Source organism: Coptis chinensis, chromosome 9 (genome assembly GCF_015680905.1).
Source record: "Coptis chinensis isolate HL-2020 chromosome 9, ASM1568090v1, whole genome shotgun sequence".
In the NCBI taxonomy this organism is placed as follows: Eukaryota; Viridiplantae; Streptophyta; class Magnoliopsida; order Ranunculales; family Ranunculaceae; genus Coptis; species Coptis chinensis.
In genome coordinates, this window is record NC_141464.1 from 72,992,217 (window position 1) to 73,010,509 (window position 18,293).

The following is an 18,293-nucleotide window of genomic DNA, read 5'->3' on the forward strand; positions in this document are numbered from 1 at the left end:
ACAAACATAAGATGAGTAATAGGAATAGATGACCTAGATATAAGTATACCATGGATATATATATGTGATTAGAAGATAGAAGATTAAATATTAATCTAGAAAAAAATTCATTATAGATGATAAAGAGGATGGTGATAAGGGATCACCCTGCCTGATACCTTTACTAGCACAAAACTTACTGGCCATGAGGAGCACCGTTCAAGTTTATAGAGAAGGAGCAGTGACGGAGCCAGGGGGACCCAGGGTACACCTTGGCGCACCCTCACTTTCTCAAACAAAAAAAAACATACTATTCATCCTATTCCCTTGTAACTAAAACCCAAGCAAATAAGAAAAGAGAAAAACCAAAAAGGAAACCAAACCCACCCAAAAACAGTTACCCACTATTGGCTATTAAATCGTTGAGTATTCGCAGCTGACCCGACTAACAATTTAATCCCCGATCACAATCGGGATCAAAAATTCCCCGAGTACTTGACCGATTAGCCGAGTAATTGTGTTCACTATTTCAACTATTTCAATGTTAAATATTAAACTCGACATTTAGCCGATTCGACCAACCCTTAATTTTGTAAAGTTCTACACTTTAATCATATTTATTTTAGTTGATTGAGTGTTTTGATTGTTTATTGATTGATTGGGTTCTTAATTGGTTTCATTTTGTTGGTATTTCAAAGTTAAATATATTTAATAAGTATTTGTAAAAAAATATAGTGTTATGAAAAATTGCCCAATTAATGTTGATTAATCCCCGACCGATTACACCTACTCGCTATTCACTCTTCAAACGAGTAGCGACCGAGTAAATTCAATCCAACACTCTTATTCTTACTAGTACATTTGGCGTTGGACTAACCACCTCTAGAGACACAAGATAATGACGAATTTGGTCGACTTTCCATATTCTTTAATTATTTGAAATGTGTGTCACTACTAGGCAAATGAACACATGGATCACATCCTTGTTCACTCTCAATATTTTTTGTTAAATACATGTTGATCCAATTCCAGAACTGGATTCCTCCAAATAAAAAAAAATCACATGGAGACTCTATCTCAAAACCAATCTTATCTCATATAACAACATTAAACAAAGAATTATTATCATATTTGGAAACCAAGAAATACCAAGCAAGTAAATAGTTACTCTACGAAAGCATCCCACCTTTTTTCTTTTTTATAATACATTTATTGCTACCATTTTATATGAATTTTGATATTTATCTTATACTTGTTTTGTGATTGTGTTTGAAATATTAGTTTAAAAAAAATGAGTTTTTTTTTTTTGGTATGTTTGGTTGTCTGGGTGGCTCGCCCTCACTTAATTTCCTAGCTCGCCACTGAGAAGGAGATAGTGGTTAGACATGTACTTAACTAGTTAACCCATTTTGAACAGAAGCCAAATTATTTTAACATTTGAAAAATAAACGTCCACTCAATTTGATCAAAGGCCACCTTATGCATGTCTAATTTAATAGCCATACATCCATGAATCCCTTTTTGGCTTTTTGAGCTTATACAAAATCTCCTAAAGGAAAATAGTGTTGTCAGTGATCTGTCTCTGTTGGACAAAGGCAGATTGCATGGCAGACACTAACTTGCTTAGCATGGGTTTAAGCCTATTGGCTAGGATTTTAGAAATAATTCTATAAATAATATTGCATAAGCTAATATGATGGAAATTCTTTACCTAATTAGGATTAGGAATTTTTGGAATTAAAGTTATATTAGTATGATTAAAAGTGGGAAGCAGACAATTGTTTTTGAAAAAAATATTAATAACATTAAACAAATCAGTTTTGATTATATCCCACTTGTCTTGATAGAATAAATGACAGGGCTGGCTCAAGACAATACTAGGCCCTAGGTAAAAGTAGTGGCGGAGCGAGGAATTTCATCGAGGTAGTGCACCACGGAATGTGACTACTGACGATAAATTCCTAATACGTTTAGGAGTATATCGCAATAACCTTTTGAATATGAAAACAACACGGTTTCGCTTTAGCGTATGTTGCACTTGATTAGGGGGAGTATTTCTACTACCACGGCCATGGGTGATTGATCAAGAATACGCTTCATATGAATTTATCCATATCCTATCTAATTATCTACACAAAAATCAATTGCATACACTATAAAATAATAATAATAATAATTCCTTAAAGGCTAACTGAACAAGTAAAAAACCCAGCAAATTAAACATCACAAACACAAAGTTTGAGAACATAGCATAAACACACGGTCCTTTAATCCCTCCCCTAACCCCTCTATCCTGTTTGACTACTTTCTCTAAATATTAAAATGTCCACACCATAAATCCTTGGATTTTTCTTACAGAACTATTGCTTGTCGTCGATACTAAAAATCGAGCCTTACTTACACAACATACATAGCCGCATAATCACCTACTACAATCCAATATTTAATTAACTTCATCCAAACTAATTTCACAACATTTTCTTAATTGATAATGATATAATTATGCTTTTAAACAATTTGTCAAACAATTACAATGCAATGTTGTCCAACCCAATTAACATCATTCTAACAGTATGAACATGGCTTCTTGTACCCCCATAACCAAAACAACACAATCCACAGATAAACTAACAACCCAATTTCATAAAAACAACAACTGAATCATTATTTTAACATACTGTAAAGTATAAAAGAACAAAAGAAATTACCTTGGGAAATAATCAGGAGTAGAAACAATCTTTTCGGTCATTTAACAACGCATATGTCATTTGCACTTAGGCTTTTTTCACACTTCAATTAGGCATTATAATAATAATACTCTTTAAAACAGTTGTTATATGGGAGTAATTGTTTTCGATCCACTCTTGGTTGCACGCACTTGTAACGAATCTAAACTAGCTAACTATTGCACTAATGAGAGAGTAATATGAGGCTAAGAAAACAGTAAATATAAGGTATGAAAATAGTAGATTTAAATGAGAGAAAGATATAGAGAGAGGTAATCCACCACGTAATTCGATTGACCATTAGGTTGATTATCGAATTGTCTATTGATCCTTAGTGAACACCAAATCCTCTCGGATCAAGGCTTCACTAGCATGAGAGTTTAGCTCTACCACAAATCTCTTTGGTGGTGGCTCTAAACTCTAGTTCCCCGTTATGAGCTCTATTTCTAGTTACTCATAACAAAGAACTTGAAGTTCTTATTTGCAAAGTAATAATACTAATGGTTAATCATCCTCACATGGCTTCATAAACCTCCTCTAATGGAGGTTTAGCATTTGTTTCATTAGATGAACAATATCAAAATAGTAAATAAAAAACATTAAAACAATAAATTGAATAAAACTAAGCTTTATTAATGGAGGTTTAATGGAGGTGGAGGCTACAAGAATAAACCCTAATTACTTAACCCTAAACTAAACTAACTTACTCTACACTAAATAAAGGGGTGCTGGAAGAGGAGTATTAAGTTTAGCCTTAACCCTCTTTATATACGAGAGGGTTAGGGTTACATTTTCATGCATGGCCAAAAAGGGGGACTTTGGGCCTCTAATGTGAGCCCAAAGTCCCTTAGATTAAGTCTAAATAGGCCACAACTTCTTGAAATTACTTCATTGCTTTTTTTTGTCCACTTTTACAGCTCTGATATGCCTATTTAAAATTTTGTTGACTTTTCTGTTTTTTTTCTACCCGAATTGACTTTGACTTCCCAGCTTTAACTAGGCTTGAAAAAGGCTTTTCTTCATGATTCTTGGGCTTTAAACATAGAACTTCCTCGGCAATCATCTTGACTCGTTTTTCATGCAAAATGACATCTTTAAGCGCATAAACAACTTCAAGACCTGAAATATACATCTCACTAGCAATTAAACAAGGATCATCAATCTAACTCCTAAATTAATACATGCATGATAATCAAATCATCTTAAAATAAACAACTATACAATGAACTATGCTATGAAATTCAATGGCAGGTTCGTTTATGAAACTTTTGGGTAGCGTGCCTAAGTAGGTCATCACAAGGAATGTGTCAAGACACATAACACTTTGATTTTTCCACTCAAGTTTGCTAATTCCAGTGTGTAGTGGGCACACGTTTTCTCACAATCTTAATGATAATCCAAGAAAGCCGAGGTCGATCAAGCACATCTACCACTTACTATCACACCAACATATTCTTAATTGAGCTAGAGGTATTTATTAGGTGATACGGGGTATAAGTGTTGGTTTAAGAAGGAAGGAAATGGATATTCAAAAAAACAAGTCTGAGATAATAGGGTCTTCAAAATATGTAATTAGAGAAAACCTTGTTCTTACTTTGCTTCTACACTTAGTTTCCATCCTTAGCCCTTTTGTTTTGGCTTTTGACTCATTTGATTCTGTTTTTGGAGTTCTAACTTTTTTTTTTTCTTTTCTTTTCCTTTTTTTTGGATGAAAATTTCTTCTTTTTTTTCTTTTCTGAAGCAACTAACTAATTTTTGTTTACAAATGTTTTTCTCTTCTCTTTTCTTCACTCATCCTATTTCTCAGACTTATCTAGATAGGTAGGTTGATTTTATTTTTTTATTTTGTTTTATTGGGTAAAAGATTTGTGGTTTGTGAAAAAGCTAATAAAAAGGCTCAATGGGGCAACTAGCAGATAATTGCTTATATGTATGAATATTTAGCTATATATCGATCCAAAGAGGGTCTAAATTCTCGCTTAGGATATGGTATGGTAATCAAGCAAGTGGATGTGTGATTTTTCTACTCGGAATTTACTTCTCCCTTGTGTCATCACTTAGATATTTCACTTATGAGACTTTTAGGCTAGATGCTCACAGGATTTGTATTAAGTACTCTAACCTAGGTCTCAGAAAAATACTGCCATGTACAATCATAGATGCTCATGCAAGATGTTCGTGAAAAGATGCAATGACTATTACCTTACATATTAATCTAAGTTTCAAAAATTAAATCCTAATTCAAGTACTACGTAAGATTTCTAAACTAACATCATCATGGAGAAAGGAACAATATCATTATCACTAAGTGTATATTATAAACTATTTTTATATTTTTTATATTTTTATACGACAAATAATACGTAATATACAACCTAATATGTGGTTAAACATTTACAGCGTGTTTTTATACCACCCCCAAACATAATCATGTTTTGTCCTCATAGTATGGAATGGAAATAAAGGATAGAGAGTATCATAGAAACGTGTTTGTAAATGGGAGCACCTGAAAAAGAAGGTTAATCTATATTAATATAAAGAAATAAAAACATACGCAACTCCTATATGAGTTACTCCCATTATAGGGATAATAACATGAAATAATAAATAACGCTTTGGGACATAAGCGGACTCTAACATAAATAAAATAATATTATACGTTCAAAAATCAAGCATGCGCATATCATGGCTCCTATATGATTAGCTTCCGAAATTCGCAAAATAGTGAAATTTTACGAAATTAAGGTACCTAATTACATTATGCATCCCAATTAAATCAAGATTTCGATATTTATACATGCAATTTTAATACATTAATGTACAATGTGCTAAAATTAAATATATCACTCCCAAACAATTTTAGAGAAGGGGTTCATGAAATAATTTAATAGAATAATTAAATTACGTAACTAACTAACCTAGAATTCAATAACATAATTTAATAGACTCGACTGGAGTAAGCATGAAAGGCAAAGGGTGGCAAAAAAGTTTTGAAATGAAAGACCAAAATACGCCACCCCCAAATAAAATTTGAAAACACTTTTTAAGTGGTATTTTACAAAAAAATGTATGAGTCTTTTAAAGTCAGATTCCCTAGACTTAATGTGGGGTCGTTTTAAGTCAAATTCCCCAAGACTGTGCACACCCTCAAACAAACAAGAAACTGGAGTGGCACAAGATGGATGATGCGTGGTTAACTATAAACTAATAGTTGAAAGAGTTAGGGGTCTAGCCATAAAAACATGATACTAAATGCACCCCCAAACAAAATGAAGTAGTATAATTGGAAGTAATAATGTAGAAGAATGAATGAAAACTTATGCAACCCATCAAATAACATATGCAAACCATCATGTTGTAGCTGTTTTAAAGAGTTAGAATGACCCAAAAGATGAACTAGTGATACTTTAGGTGAGAAAGGAATGGAGTATGAATCCTGATGTCTTTCATGAGGCTCAGATGATGAAAAATAAGACAAATTAGGTTTCTCACTTGACTCTCAACTACAGGAATGGTGTACTCATGGGTTTGTGTTCTAGGCAAAAACTCTTCACCGTGAGGGTCGAAAAAATTATAGAGGATCTCTGAGGCAAAAGGTTCTAGTACAACTTTAAGGTTCCTTTGAAATTGTGGAGGAATGGATGGCGTAGTTATGGTAGATGATTGGATTTTAGGAGGTTGTAACTCAGGTGAATGGTGGTGGGTTGGTGGTTCATCAGTTGGTGGATCCTCACACGCTCTTAGAAACTTGTCAAATCCCTCATCTAAATTGTTTACATCCACATAATTGTGGTATTCATTTGCATCTTTGAGAAATTCATCTATCTCGTCCATTGTGAGATTGACTCTATCTGCCAAACTTAATTGAGATTCACATTGTGCTAAAGAAGTTACTTCCTTTAATTCTTGCACATTAACTTGTTCATGTCTTAGATTATAATTGTTAATTTCTATTGCCTCACTCTAGTCCTTTAAAACAATATAAGGTTCCTCAATGGCATCGTTCAAATTTATTGAGTGGTCATCCAAAAACAAGTCATGAAGAGTCGTCTTCAAGAATTTCCTCATTCAGGTAGGGTGTGGAGTTAATATAATGGTTAATGGGAAGGCCATGGGAAGGTAATGGTTCATGAAATTCAGGGTATGTTTTAACTAGGTCGAATGGTTTGGTTATGGGAATAGGTTGTCTACTTATGTGTCGATCTCTGGCAAAGTTGAAAGTTATGTGTTGGGTGAAAGATTCATGGAAATCATCTGGGCTAGATTTTGAAGCATAGTTTGGGTGATGGCATTTTGTTCCCTAATTGAGTCGGCTATTTGTTCATTAAATGTTTGTTATGAGTCAATCTTTTGTTCCCTAAATATGTTTGTTGAGTCGGCTACTAGTTAGGAAATTTGGTCTGGGAAGGGTGGCGAACTAGATGGGTGGTTGATTTCTGTCATGGTGGAAAAGGTCTGGTGTAGGTGAGGTAAGCATCAATCTTGTCCGTTCTAGGTTCTTAAGTATTATATTATTTTGGGCCATTATTTCCTCAAATGTTATTAACATAGAGGAAACTTGGTTGGGTGGTTCTGGTTGGTAAGGTGCTTGATAGTCATAGTTATTGGCGAATGGATATAATATGAGTCCCTCTTGGGATATGGCGTTTAAGTGACTATGGTGGATCTCGTACTGTGATGGGTTAGGTTGAGACTGAATGGCTGGTTGATTGTTGTTGGTGGAACTCCATGAATAGTTTGGATGACTAGAAAAATCTTGATTGTATGGGTTACTATGAAAGTTTGAAAATTGGGGCTCATAATTATAATTATATCCTATAGTACACCCAAACTCTTGGTATGATGGGCATTGAGAAGCCCAGTAGTAAAGACTACCACACCATGAACATGGTGAAGGATTTGCATAATAACCACATGATTGTTGGTCTACATATTGATAAGCCATATTGGGTTTAAAGATATATTCTATGTTAATTAATATACAAAAACTCTAACTATAAATTGTGTGTGGTGATGTGTGAATTTCTAGATATGCGATTTATTTTTGCGTCTGTGATAAACTAATAAGGCAGGTTTATGCGTACCAAATCTTAATCTCATGCAAGTTTTAAGTCTAATAGGCAATTCCTAATGAGCATGCAAAAATATGTCTGATTATTACTAGAAATAGAATCCTCTGACAGTAGATTCGAGGATGTATAGAGGTGTTACCTAGAGCGTCTTTGCTACGCATATAAATAGCGCCTTCAACATGAAGCACGTCTACTAAAAACTTTTCAAACTAACGGCCATGCCACTTGAGAATTGAGAGAGGTTGTCCATGCATGCACGTTCCTTAATTAGATAACCCCAATTCTTTTAGTTTATTAGACACCGTAAAGTATGAAAAAAAATTATGCAATTATTGAGTGGTAGGGCATACAAGTACTATACTGTACCTACAATGTAATATTGCAGTTAATATATATATAAAAAATCTATTCTACTTCAAATAAGGCGCGGGTGCGCTAAAAAATAGGCTAATAAATTGGGCATGGGGTGCGTTTTGGTACCATTTTTTTTTCATAACTTTAAAGGAGTGCGGGGCACGCTTCAAAATAGGTCAAATTGGGTGGGTCGCGCCTAGGGTGTAATACGCGGGGCGTGCTGCTGCGTAAGGGCAAAATGAAGGCGCGGGCACGTTCTCAAGTAGAAACAGTAGGGTGAACATTTTAGGGTCAGGTCACAGGATTTGGAGGGAGTTGGTTTCTCAACTCGTATGCAATAAAACAATAGCAGAAATATTTCATAAAAACATTAACAGTGAAAACAGTGCTTTGGTGTGAATAGTGAAAACAATTTTTCTACCTAAACACGCAATACGTAGGCAAACAAGATGGCAAACGATGCCATTTGACAAGATAGTTAAATTAGATGTGAAAACAGTAGTTCTAACATGCTAAAATCATTCTTAATCAATAATAATAATACTCTCTTAAACAATTGTTATATGGGAGTAATCGTTTTAGATCCACTCTTGCTTGCACGTACTTATAACGATTCTAGACTAGCTAACTATTGCACTAATGAGAGAGTAATATGAGGCTAAGAAAATAGTAGATTTAAATGAGAGAAAGATATAGAGAGAGGTAATCCACTACGCAATTCGATTGACCATTAGGTTGATTATCGAATTGCCTATTGATCCCTAATGAACACCAAGTCCTCTCGGATCAAGACTTCACTAGCATGAGAGTTTAGCTCCACTACAAATCTCTTTGGTAGTGGCTCTAAACTCTAGTTCCCCGTTATGAGCTCTATCTCTAATTATTCATAACGAAGAACTTGAAGTTCTTATTTGCAAAACAATAATACTAATGGTTAATCATCCTCATCACATGGCTTCATAAACCTTCTCTAATGGAGGTTTAGCCTTGTTTTATTGGAAGAACAATATCAAAACAGTAAATAAAAGACATTGAAACAATAAATTGAATAAAACTAAGCTTTATTAATGGAGGTTTAATAGAGGTAAAGGCTACAAGAATAAATCCTAATTACTTAACCCTAAACTAAACTAACCTACTCTACACTAAAGAAAGGGGTGCTTGAAGAGGAGTATTAAGTTTAACTTTAAACCTCTTTATATAGGAGAGAGTTAGAGTTATATTTTCGTGCATGGGCCAAAAGGGGTGACTTTAGGTCTCTAATGTGAACCCAAAGTCCATTAGATTAAGTTTAAAGAGGTCACAATTGTTGGAAATTATTTTATTGCTCTTTTTATCCACTTTTAGAGCTCTGATTGGGGCAAAGCTGGGTCAATTGGAAAGCTTATTCCGTACTGGTCGTTTTGATATAAAGTAGGCCCAATTCCAATACTCGAGTCCAAAGATACGCCGATTTGAAGTTCTGTTGACTTTTTTGTTCTTTTTCTATCCGAATTGACTTTGACTGGGCTTGAAAAGGGTTTTCTTCATGATTTTTGGGCTTTAAACGTAGAACTTCCTCGACAATCATCTTGACTCGTTTTCCATGCAAAATAACATCTTTAAGCGCATAAACAACTTCAAGACCTGAAATATACAAAAACACGTAAACAATACTAACTCTTATTTACTATAAACGTAATTGGCTTAATTAAATGTAATACTATTAAGGGGTTTAAACTATACTTTTGGGTGTTTATCAGAGAAGATAGCTTATAAGGGTTGTTGTTGTTGTGTGTGTATTTTTAGGAGATAGGAAATAAATTATAGCTTTAATATAGTTAACTAACTAACCATTAATGAATAAATTACCATATGAAAAGGTTTGTAAGAATATACAAATTATTAAATATGATTGTGCTTACGGAATTGTACTTTAAAGTCTATAAATAAGGCCTATTAGGCTCAACAGACTCTAGAGTTACCTATCAAAAAAAAAAAAAAAAAAAAGAGAAATACCACAAGATATATAAGGCTTTACAAATAATGTGGCCCAATAGGGTGAGCCGGCCTTGATAAAGGAGTGAAACCATAAGGACCAGGCGCCTTGCATGGTTCCGATCCATAGCAAATAAAATGGCATGAATCTCATTTAAAGACACAGCACAAGCATCTAATTATCTAAGTCATGAAGCAAACCATCAATAAAAGGGATGTTGTTAGGTAAATTAGGATTTGAGGAAAAAAACAAATTTTCAAAAAAAAAAAAGAAACAATATAATTACCAATGTCAGTTCTATTATTTAGCGAAATATCATTTTCATTGTTTAACAAGCAAGAGAATTTTGTTATTACAGCTTCTGGAGTGTTTTTGGTAGCATTATGAAAAAACTTTGTATTGTTATCACCCAAAGCTAGCTTAAGATATCTAGACTTAGCTTATCGCTTCTTGCCCAAGATTAATATATGTATTCTATTTTTAATATCATATTTGTACGCATGGATAATGAGAGATTATTTAGAAACTGTTGGGGTTGACTTTAAGGTATATTAGAAAGTAGACCCGTACATACGTATTGGCTCTTTTAAAAACTTGCTCAACGATCATAAATGTATATATATAAATTTTCTAACAAATTGTAATTCTTGTTTTCGTCGCTAACCCGTTTTAATTTTATAACAAATTGTTTTAATTAAGTATTAAAAACCCGTTTTAATTTCTCAACAAATTGTTTTAATTAAGTTTTAAAACACCATTTTTTAATTGGGGGAGGGATTCCATTTTAATTTAGAAGTGTGATTCCCGTTTTTAATAGGAGAAGGATTCACGTTTTAATTAGAAATGTTAAATTTTTCTTTTTCAATAGGAGAGAAATTCCCATTACAATAGGAGAATGATTTCCGTTTTAATTAGAAGTGTTAAAAATTTTCTTTTCAATATGAGAGAAATTCCCGTTTTAATAGGAGTTGATGTCATGGAATTTTAAGAGAGCTAGAAAAATACTCCTTGTGAGAGTCTTAATATTAAAATATTGATATTGATGTAGCTAGGCATGTACATACACAGCAACTCTTTTAAAAACTTGTTCAACAATATAACTATACATATATAAATTTTCTAACAAATCGTGATTCCTATTTTCGTCGCTAACCCGTTTTAATTTCCTAACAAATTGTTTTAATTAAGTTTTAAAAACCCATTTTTTAATTTGGAGAGGGATCCCGTTTTAATAGTTGACTTAATTTAAAAGTGTGATTCCGTTTTAGTAGGAGAATGATTCTCGTTTTTATTAGATATGCTAGATTTTTCTTTTTCAATATTAGAGAAATTCCCATTTTAATAAGAGAAAGATTCATGTTTTAATCAGAAGTGTTAGAATTTCTTTTTTCTAATAGAAGAGGAATTATTATTTTAATAGGAGAATGATTTCCGTTTTAATTAAAAGTGCTTAAAATGTATTTTTTTAATAGGAAAGAAATTCCCGTTTTAATAGAAGATGATAATGTGGAATTTTAATAGAGCTTGAAAAATACCCATTGTGGGAGCTTTAATATTAATACTAGCTTGTAGGCCCGTGCATACACACCGACTCTTTTGAAAATATTTTGATTTTTTTTAGAAAATTGGGACTACCGTTTTAGTCACTAACCCGTTTTAATTTTCTAACAAAATGTTTTAATTAAGTTTTAAAAACCCGTTTTTTTTCAATTGGGAGAGAAACCATGTTTTAATAGGAGAATAATTCCCGTTTTAATTAGATATGATAGATTTTTCCTTTTCAATAGGTGAGGAATTCCCATTTTAATAGGAGAATGATTCCCACTTTAATTATAAGTGCTAGAATTTGTTTTAATAGAAGAGAAATTCTCGTTATAATAGGAGAAGAATTCCCGTTTTAATAGGAGATGACATAAAATTTTAATAGAGCTCGAAAAATACCCTTGTGGGAGCTTTAATATTAAGATATAGATTTGACCAATGGAGGGCAAGTGGGCAACTATTTCTTTACATATAAGAGTGGTCAATGGTCCAGGCTGATTGAAAAAAAATTGGTTTTTTTTGTTTTGCTTTGTTTTGGATTTGAGTAAAAAATTGGTTTACGTACCATAAAGGAAAATTTGAAGAAAGGAACACGAACTATATAATAATCTTTATCAAATTTGACAGAATTTAACTATTTAATACCACGAACTTTCATGTTTTTTCTTAAATGGTACCTGAACATTTTTTTTCTCGCCTATTAAATTAATACTATGAACTTCTAATTTTTACGATTTGGTACATTTAAACGTTTATCTTACCAAAATGCCCCTATCTATTTTTTTATATATATAATTTGTAACTAATAAGTGTATCTTCTTCATCCACCCCTACCACCACCTCCACCTTGCCACCACTAACCAAATTCTTTTTTATCTAAAAGAAAGTAGAATGGTAGATGAAGAAGATATATAATCACCATCAAATTCACAGATTCATTCTATGGGGACGAGTTAGATGACTATAATAACTTAAATGAATGAGTGACAATTTAGAAATTAAAGACAAAAACATTTTGGTCATCAGAAAATAAAAATTAGACATTCAGTAAGAAATTGAAAGTTCGTGGTACTAAATCATTAAATTTGGAGGGGGGGCGAAGATCGTTAAAAACTCAATTAAATTTGTTGGCTCTTAATTTCAACATATTAGAGTAATTTCACTACAATCTCTCACAAAGCTCATTCAAAAAAACAAAAGAAAAAACAGCAACATATTTTCAACTCATCCACATGAAAATGACTGCTGTAATATTGTAACCCTTCCTGACAAACGAGACCATCGAAATACTCTCCAGGAGGACCACACTCAATAATGCACTCCATTCTTCAGGACTTCAGCTACCAACTTGTCCATCTACTTCTTTTTCTTCACAACAAGTTAACAAGTATTCTTAGAGAGTTAGAGACTTAGAGTTAATACTAGAGGGAACCCACCATAAAAAAAATGGTGATATAATATAGCTCCTCATTCAGTCGACACAATGTTTTGTGTACGTGCCTGTGATGAACTGTACCACATTTTTAATAAAGATAGGCCACTTCAAAGTTCAAAGTACTCACTAAACTCTCAAGCTTTCTTCAATAACTTATTTTAGAAGTGGTTCTTTCTTGTTATCCCATTTATTCAACCTGAGTAAAGCCTCGTCCACCTGCATAAATCAAAACAATTGCAAACATCCGTAAGAAAGTCTAAAAAAATTATTTATTAAATATATTAATAGAACTCCAAATTGGGCATTGTTTGCAATTCCATATGTGCTTGTGCTTCTTCGCCCTCTTTTTCTCCGCATCACTAAAATATTATGATGTATATAATATGGCTAAATCTATTTGCGCGAGATGTATGATGCGTTATTATATGTATGGTGCACCATTACATCTCGGCCACTCATATTAAGAGTGCGTGTGTATTTAATGGCAAAAATACTGATCTAAAACCCATAATTACCTGCGCACTATACGACCTGCGCATTGAAGACATGCTCATATAATATATAGTCATATATATTCAAAGCATGAAATCTAGTGAAATTATATTAGAGCTATAGATGTGCTTTTTTTGACAAAATTGATTTCACCCCACTTGACAGTGTGTGATGATTATGTAAGAAAGCAACTATTTTGTCACCTTGTACGTAGGTGAAGACCTTGTACAATAAAGCCAAAAGATATCAGCTTTGACGATGTGACGACAAATCATTTTAAAGTGATACGAATCAGTCAAAGACAACGATTGTCGATTGGACAAGGGCTGTGGTCGGAGGACCTAATTGGAATACAATATATTATTCTATATATTATTTAATATATATATATAAAGGAATACAAACAGAAAATACGTACTGTTCAGGTGAACTACCAAATACACTGCTTTGATTGATTGACGGTTGTTCTGTTTTTTATGTGAGTTTTCTTGATTTGATACTACAAGCCTAAAAGGAATGTGGTAAGCAATTTTGTCCAACAAAACCAGTTGAAACAATAATTTAATTTCCAGGAAATTGCACCACCTTGGCAACATTTGATTGCGAAATTAGGTAAAGGTGTGGTAATGAGTTTTGAACCGCACCCATCATTTATCATTTGCCAAAAGATGATAAGGTAGTTTACAGGTTGTTCTTTGAATGATCACTAAATAAATGCAATAAATTTAGTGACAAAGAACTAAGAAGAAAAAGATTGCTATGCATTATTCGTTTGTAATGTGCTAGTACATTACTACATTTTGTCTTGAAAGTAAATCTGTTTGGACTCGAGATCTCTACAACCGGGTACAGAGATCATTTCTGTAACCGTGTTATCTTGTCGTTGATCCGAATCCGAAATATGTGTGTGTGTCTCGATACCTGTGTGTGTGCTCCGAGATGTGTGTGTGTGCCGAGATACAAAATATGTGTGTGTGGTACAGAGATTCTCTGTACCCGGTTATATAGGAACCGGTCTCAATCTGTTTTATCATTTATAGCCAAAGTTAACTCTCCACTATATGCCATCAAATTGCACTATAAGCGTATCATTAGCGCATTGCACATACTGACATACCATGGTACGAGTATTGTGTCAAATGTTGCTAATATGCAAGTATGCCAACCCTAAATTACTAAACCTAACAACCTTCACAACAGAAGAGGCACTAGAACCTTTTTTCTGCTCAATGAGAGAGACTAGAGGTACAAAATTGAAAACAAAATCTATATAAAGGAGAAGAAATTAGTACCTCTTTATTCCAATCTGTTCTAAAAGTCACCCACAATAAGATGACGGTCTGCATTATTGTGCCACCAATCATTCCTGACCAAATTCCCTACACGCATATATATATATCAAGAAGTATCAACTATCATAATCATTAAGAATTACACATGTTTCTCTTGATTACAGTTCCGTTTGTCTTGATCACACACAATTAAAGTGGTGTACCTTAGCGCCAAGGTTGAATTTAAAGCCGAGAAGAACACCTAGAGGAACTCCAACCACATAGTAACATCCCACATTCACATATGCAACAAAAGTTTGCCAACCGCAGCCAACAGCGACACCTTCAATCACATATAACTACAATTAATGCACCACCCCCACAGTACGATTTGTGGCCTAGCAAAATGGTGAGCCATCATTTATAACGTTATGTTGTGAACAGGTTGTTTAATTCATACATTGCCAATTTGCCACATTGGAATGATTTATTGCTGTAATAGAAGCTTTTAATTATTTCTCAGTCTTATTTGAAACAGACTTTGCCACAAGCTCACAGGCTTCACAGCAAGTGAATATTGACGTGCTAGAGTCTGTGTTGCGAATTGTGGAGGCTGAGCATATGAGCATATCCGCCATTCCAAGGACTACAATGATTAGATATAAATTAACTAAAGAACTTTTGTTTCACCAAGTTTTGAATATATCTTGTTAAATTATGGTCATTTCCATGATAATCGACATCGTAACAATTGCTACTGAACATTATTCTTGTGTTTAAGTATATATATATGTAATTTTGTATTAATTACTATACCTGTTAAGACGGGTTGGATCCCGTTGAGAATCAGAGTGACACCTAGTAGTGGAGTGAGTTCAGAAACAGCATTGGCTACAGTTTCACCTTCAGTGAAAGCATAGCTGATGACGTGGCGTAATGCGAGAATTATAATGGCTATAATAACGGCAATGATGAATGATAATACAGTCACAACTATCACAGAAAATGCTGCTGATTTTGGATGCCTAGCTCCAAGCTCATTGCTTACCCTCACACTGCAATCAAGTACACATTAACAATTAGATTTTTCAATTAAATATCATAAGTACTATGATTTAATTAATATGAAACTAGATTTAATTTTGCATCTACTTCCAGTTTGACAGGTATCATTATCAACATAAAATACGTATAACTCTTTGGACAAAATAATTAAGGGTGCATCTACCTTGCTGCGGCATTGAACCCAACTGATATCATGAATACCCAACCATTGATAGTCATGCTGCACATGGCAAACAATAAAGTTGTTATGTACTTATGGTTAAAGAAGTTTCTTTTCAGAGCAAATTTAATGGTCCAATTTAAGATCACGATCACTGAAGCATCTTTTTTATGGCACAATGCTGTAATTATGATGGGATCACAGATCAAATAATTGAGTTGAATAACTTAAAAGTAAAGTTCTTTACCAAACTGATAAAGAATCCAAAGCCAGTTCAGGGTTCTTCAGTAGTCCAGCAATCAAAACCAAAATCTGAAAGTACCAAGTCTCCAAACACAGCATCACAGCGGAAGCAGCAGATAATTTCAAGAATCCAGGCAAACCGGAAAATGCCTCTGTACTAAACCCCGCCCATGTGTATTTACACCTTTCACTCTTCACAATATACAAAAACTGCGCTCCCACAATAATCCACCATGATATACTTAACATTAATGATGCACCTAATAACCCAAGACCAAGTTTGTAAGTTAAGAGGTAACTTAATATCAAATGCACCACTAGTGTTGCTGATGATATATATGCACTTGGAGCTACTATGCTCTGAGATTGCAGAAACTTTTGTATAGGAAAATTGGCGGCGTAAGCAAATATTTGTGGGATTAATCCGTATACGAATATTGCAGCAGCAGATGCAATCTCTGGTGATTGCCCCAGTTTGATCAAAATAGGCCTTGAAAAGACGTATATTATAGCAAGTGGAATCCCAGTTAGCATAAGAAGGATTGTTGATCTTTGAAGATAGACTCCTAGCATATTGTATTTGCGGGCACCAAAAGCTTGACCACATAGAGTCTCTACTGCACTTCCCATGCCAAGCTAAAAACAAAAAATCAACGCCACATGAGGCTGAATCTGTCTAGCAAGCATTTAGAACGTGCTTCTACGAAAACAATAATAGTAAGTAGATATTAAAGGATGCTAAACATACCATAAGACCATACGCGAAAACTTGGATACCGGTATTTCCTAGTGAAGCAGCTGCTAATTCAAGATTACCAAGATGACCAGACATGATTTGTGTGGACATGGACATGAGATAGTTGATCATGTACACAATAACAGCTGGAGCAGCTAGCTTGATTAGAAGTTTGAGTTCAATAATCGTAGCTGCTAAGATACGATTGAAAGCAGATAGCTCTGTGTTTGATAGTATATCTTCTAGTTCATGGCTAGTTTCTTCATGATGTTCATCCATTCCAGATGGTACCAAAAGCGGTTCTTTAGAGTCGGTAAAACTTTGGTGGAGTAGAACATCTTGATTGGGTTGAGTATCCTTCATGGTGGTGCAGGAGGTGGTGTTGGTGATGTGATAATAATAAGGCGGGGGGGTTTATATTGAGTTTTTTTCTGGAATTCTTCAATATTCACTGAACATTTGAGTGGCTTATATAGCACGGCTATTAACATTTTGGAGCAAGTATTAGACAGTTTTGCTACTCCAACTCAGCTTGAAAATTAAGCTTTACAGAGATAATATCATGTGCTTCATTCATACACAGAACATGATTGTGTAAGTAGTTCCCACCATTTGATATAAATGATAAGTTTGAACATCAGTTATTCCTGACAAGTGTACCAATGGAGAGACTTAATGGGCTTGAGTATGGGCTTAGTTGTGGACCAATTTAATGTATGAAGATTGATTATAGAGGGGATGTAGAGTATTAGTGCTTGATCAGTCACATGCGAATTTGGCATACGAGTAAGCTGACTTCATCCCTTATCTCAGACAGTTGGAGTGTTGCACACTATTTAAGTGAGTTTGAACAAAGGAGTATATATTTCTTGTTTTGCACCAATCAATTATCTGTGTGGTGCTACAATTTTCTTATAACATGGCCCCGACCTTTCTAGAATGAATATTCACTAACACGGTCTAATTTGTGTACTATAAATCTATAATATTCTCTTGGGATGGACTGATGGATGTCAAAATCTAAGTGCATTTCTAGGTTAATACAAACCCATGCAAATGAAAACTCTTGGATGTACAGCAAAATGGTAGTTTGTGATTTTGAACGGAATCTTGGAATTCCGTTGAATCTTTTGATTTTTGGAAAAAAATCCAAATAACAACAGTAGAGAAATATAAATACCGAATTTTAGTTGGAATAGATCGGAATTCCAACCCCATTTCCGGTTTTTGGAACACTTGG

The 18,293-nt window shown here is 33.9% G+C and overlaps 1 protein-coding gene across 2 annotated transcripts; it reads right to left on the bottom strand.

Annotated features, from left to right (window-relative positions):
- Positions 1 to 12,757: 12,757 nt before the first annotated feature.
- On the bottom strand, positions 12,758 to 17,682 carry LOC147477921 (protein DETOXIFICATION 40-like). Of its 2 annotated transcripts, XM_086583712.1 has the most exons (8): positions 17,066 to 17,682; positions 16,322 to 16,953; positions 16,078 to 16,134; positions 15,666 to 15,904; positions 15,074 to 15,192; positions 14,871 to 14,957; positions 13,214 to 13,302; positions 12,758 to 13,019 (listed from the first exon to the last, which is right to left on the bottom strand). In XM_086583712.1, exons 1-7 carry the CDS (start codon positions 17,414 to 17,416, stop codon positions 13,240 to 13,242), a joined length of 1,548 nt encoding a protein of 515 aa, XP_086439838.1. In that variant the 5' UTR covers positions 17,417 to 17,682; the 3' UTR covers positions 12,758 to 13,019; positions 13,214 to 13,239. The 2 variants fall into 2 exon arrangements, with proteins under 2 accessions (XP_086439838.1, XP_086439837.1); XM_086583711.1 differs by having other exon boundaries at positions 12,758 to 13,302.
- Between the last annotated feature and the right edge of the window lie 611 nt (positions 17,683 to 18,293).

Excerpts from the sequence above, each read along its gene's own strand:
- LOC147477921 (XM_086583712.1), bottom strand. The coding sequence starts at position 17,416 with ATGAAGGATACTCAACCCAATCAAGATGTTCTACTCCACCAAAGTTTT. Across the intron at positions 14,958-15,073 it reads AATTCAACCTTGGCGCTAAG|GGAATTTGGTCAGGAATGAT; the intron begins GTACACCACTTT and ends ATATGCGTGTAG. Across the intron at positions 13,303-14,870 it reads GAACAGATTGGAATAAAGAG|GTGGACGAGGCTTTACTCAG; the intron begins GTACTAATTTCT and ends TGATTTATGCAG.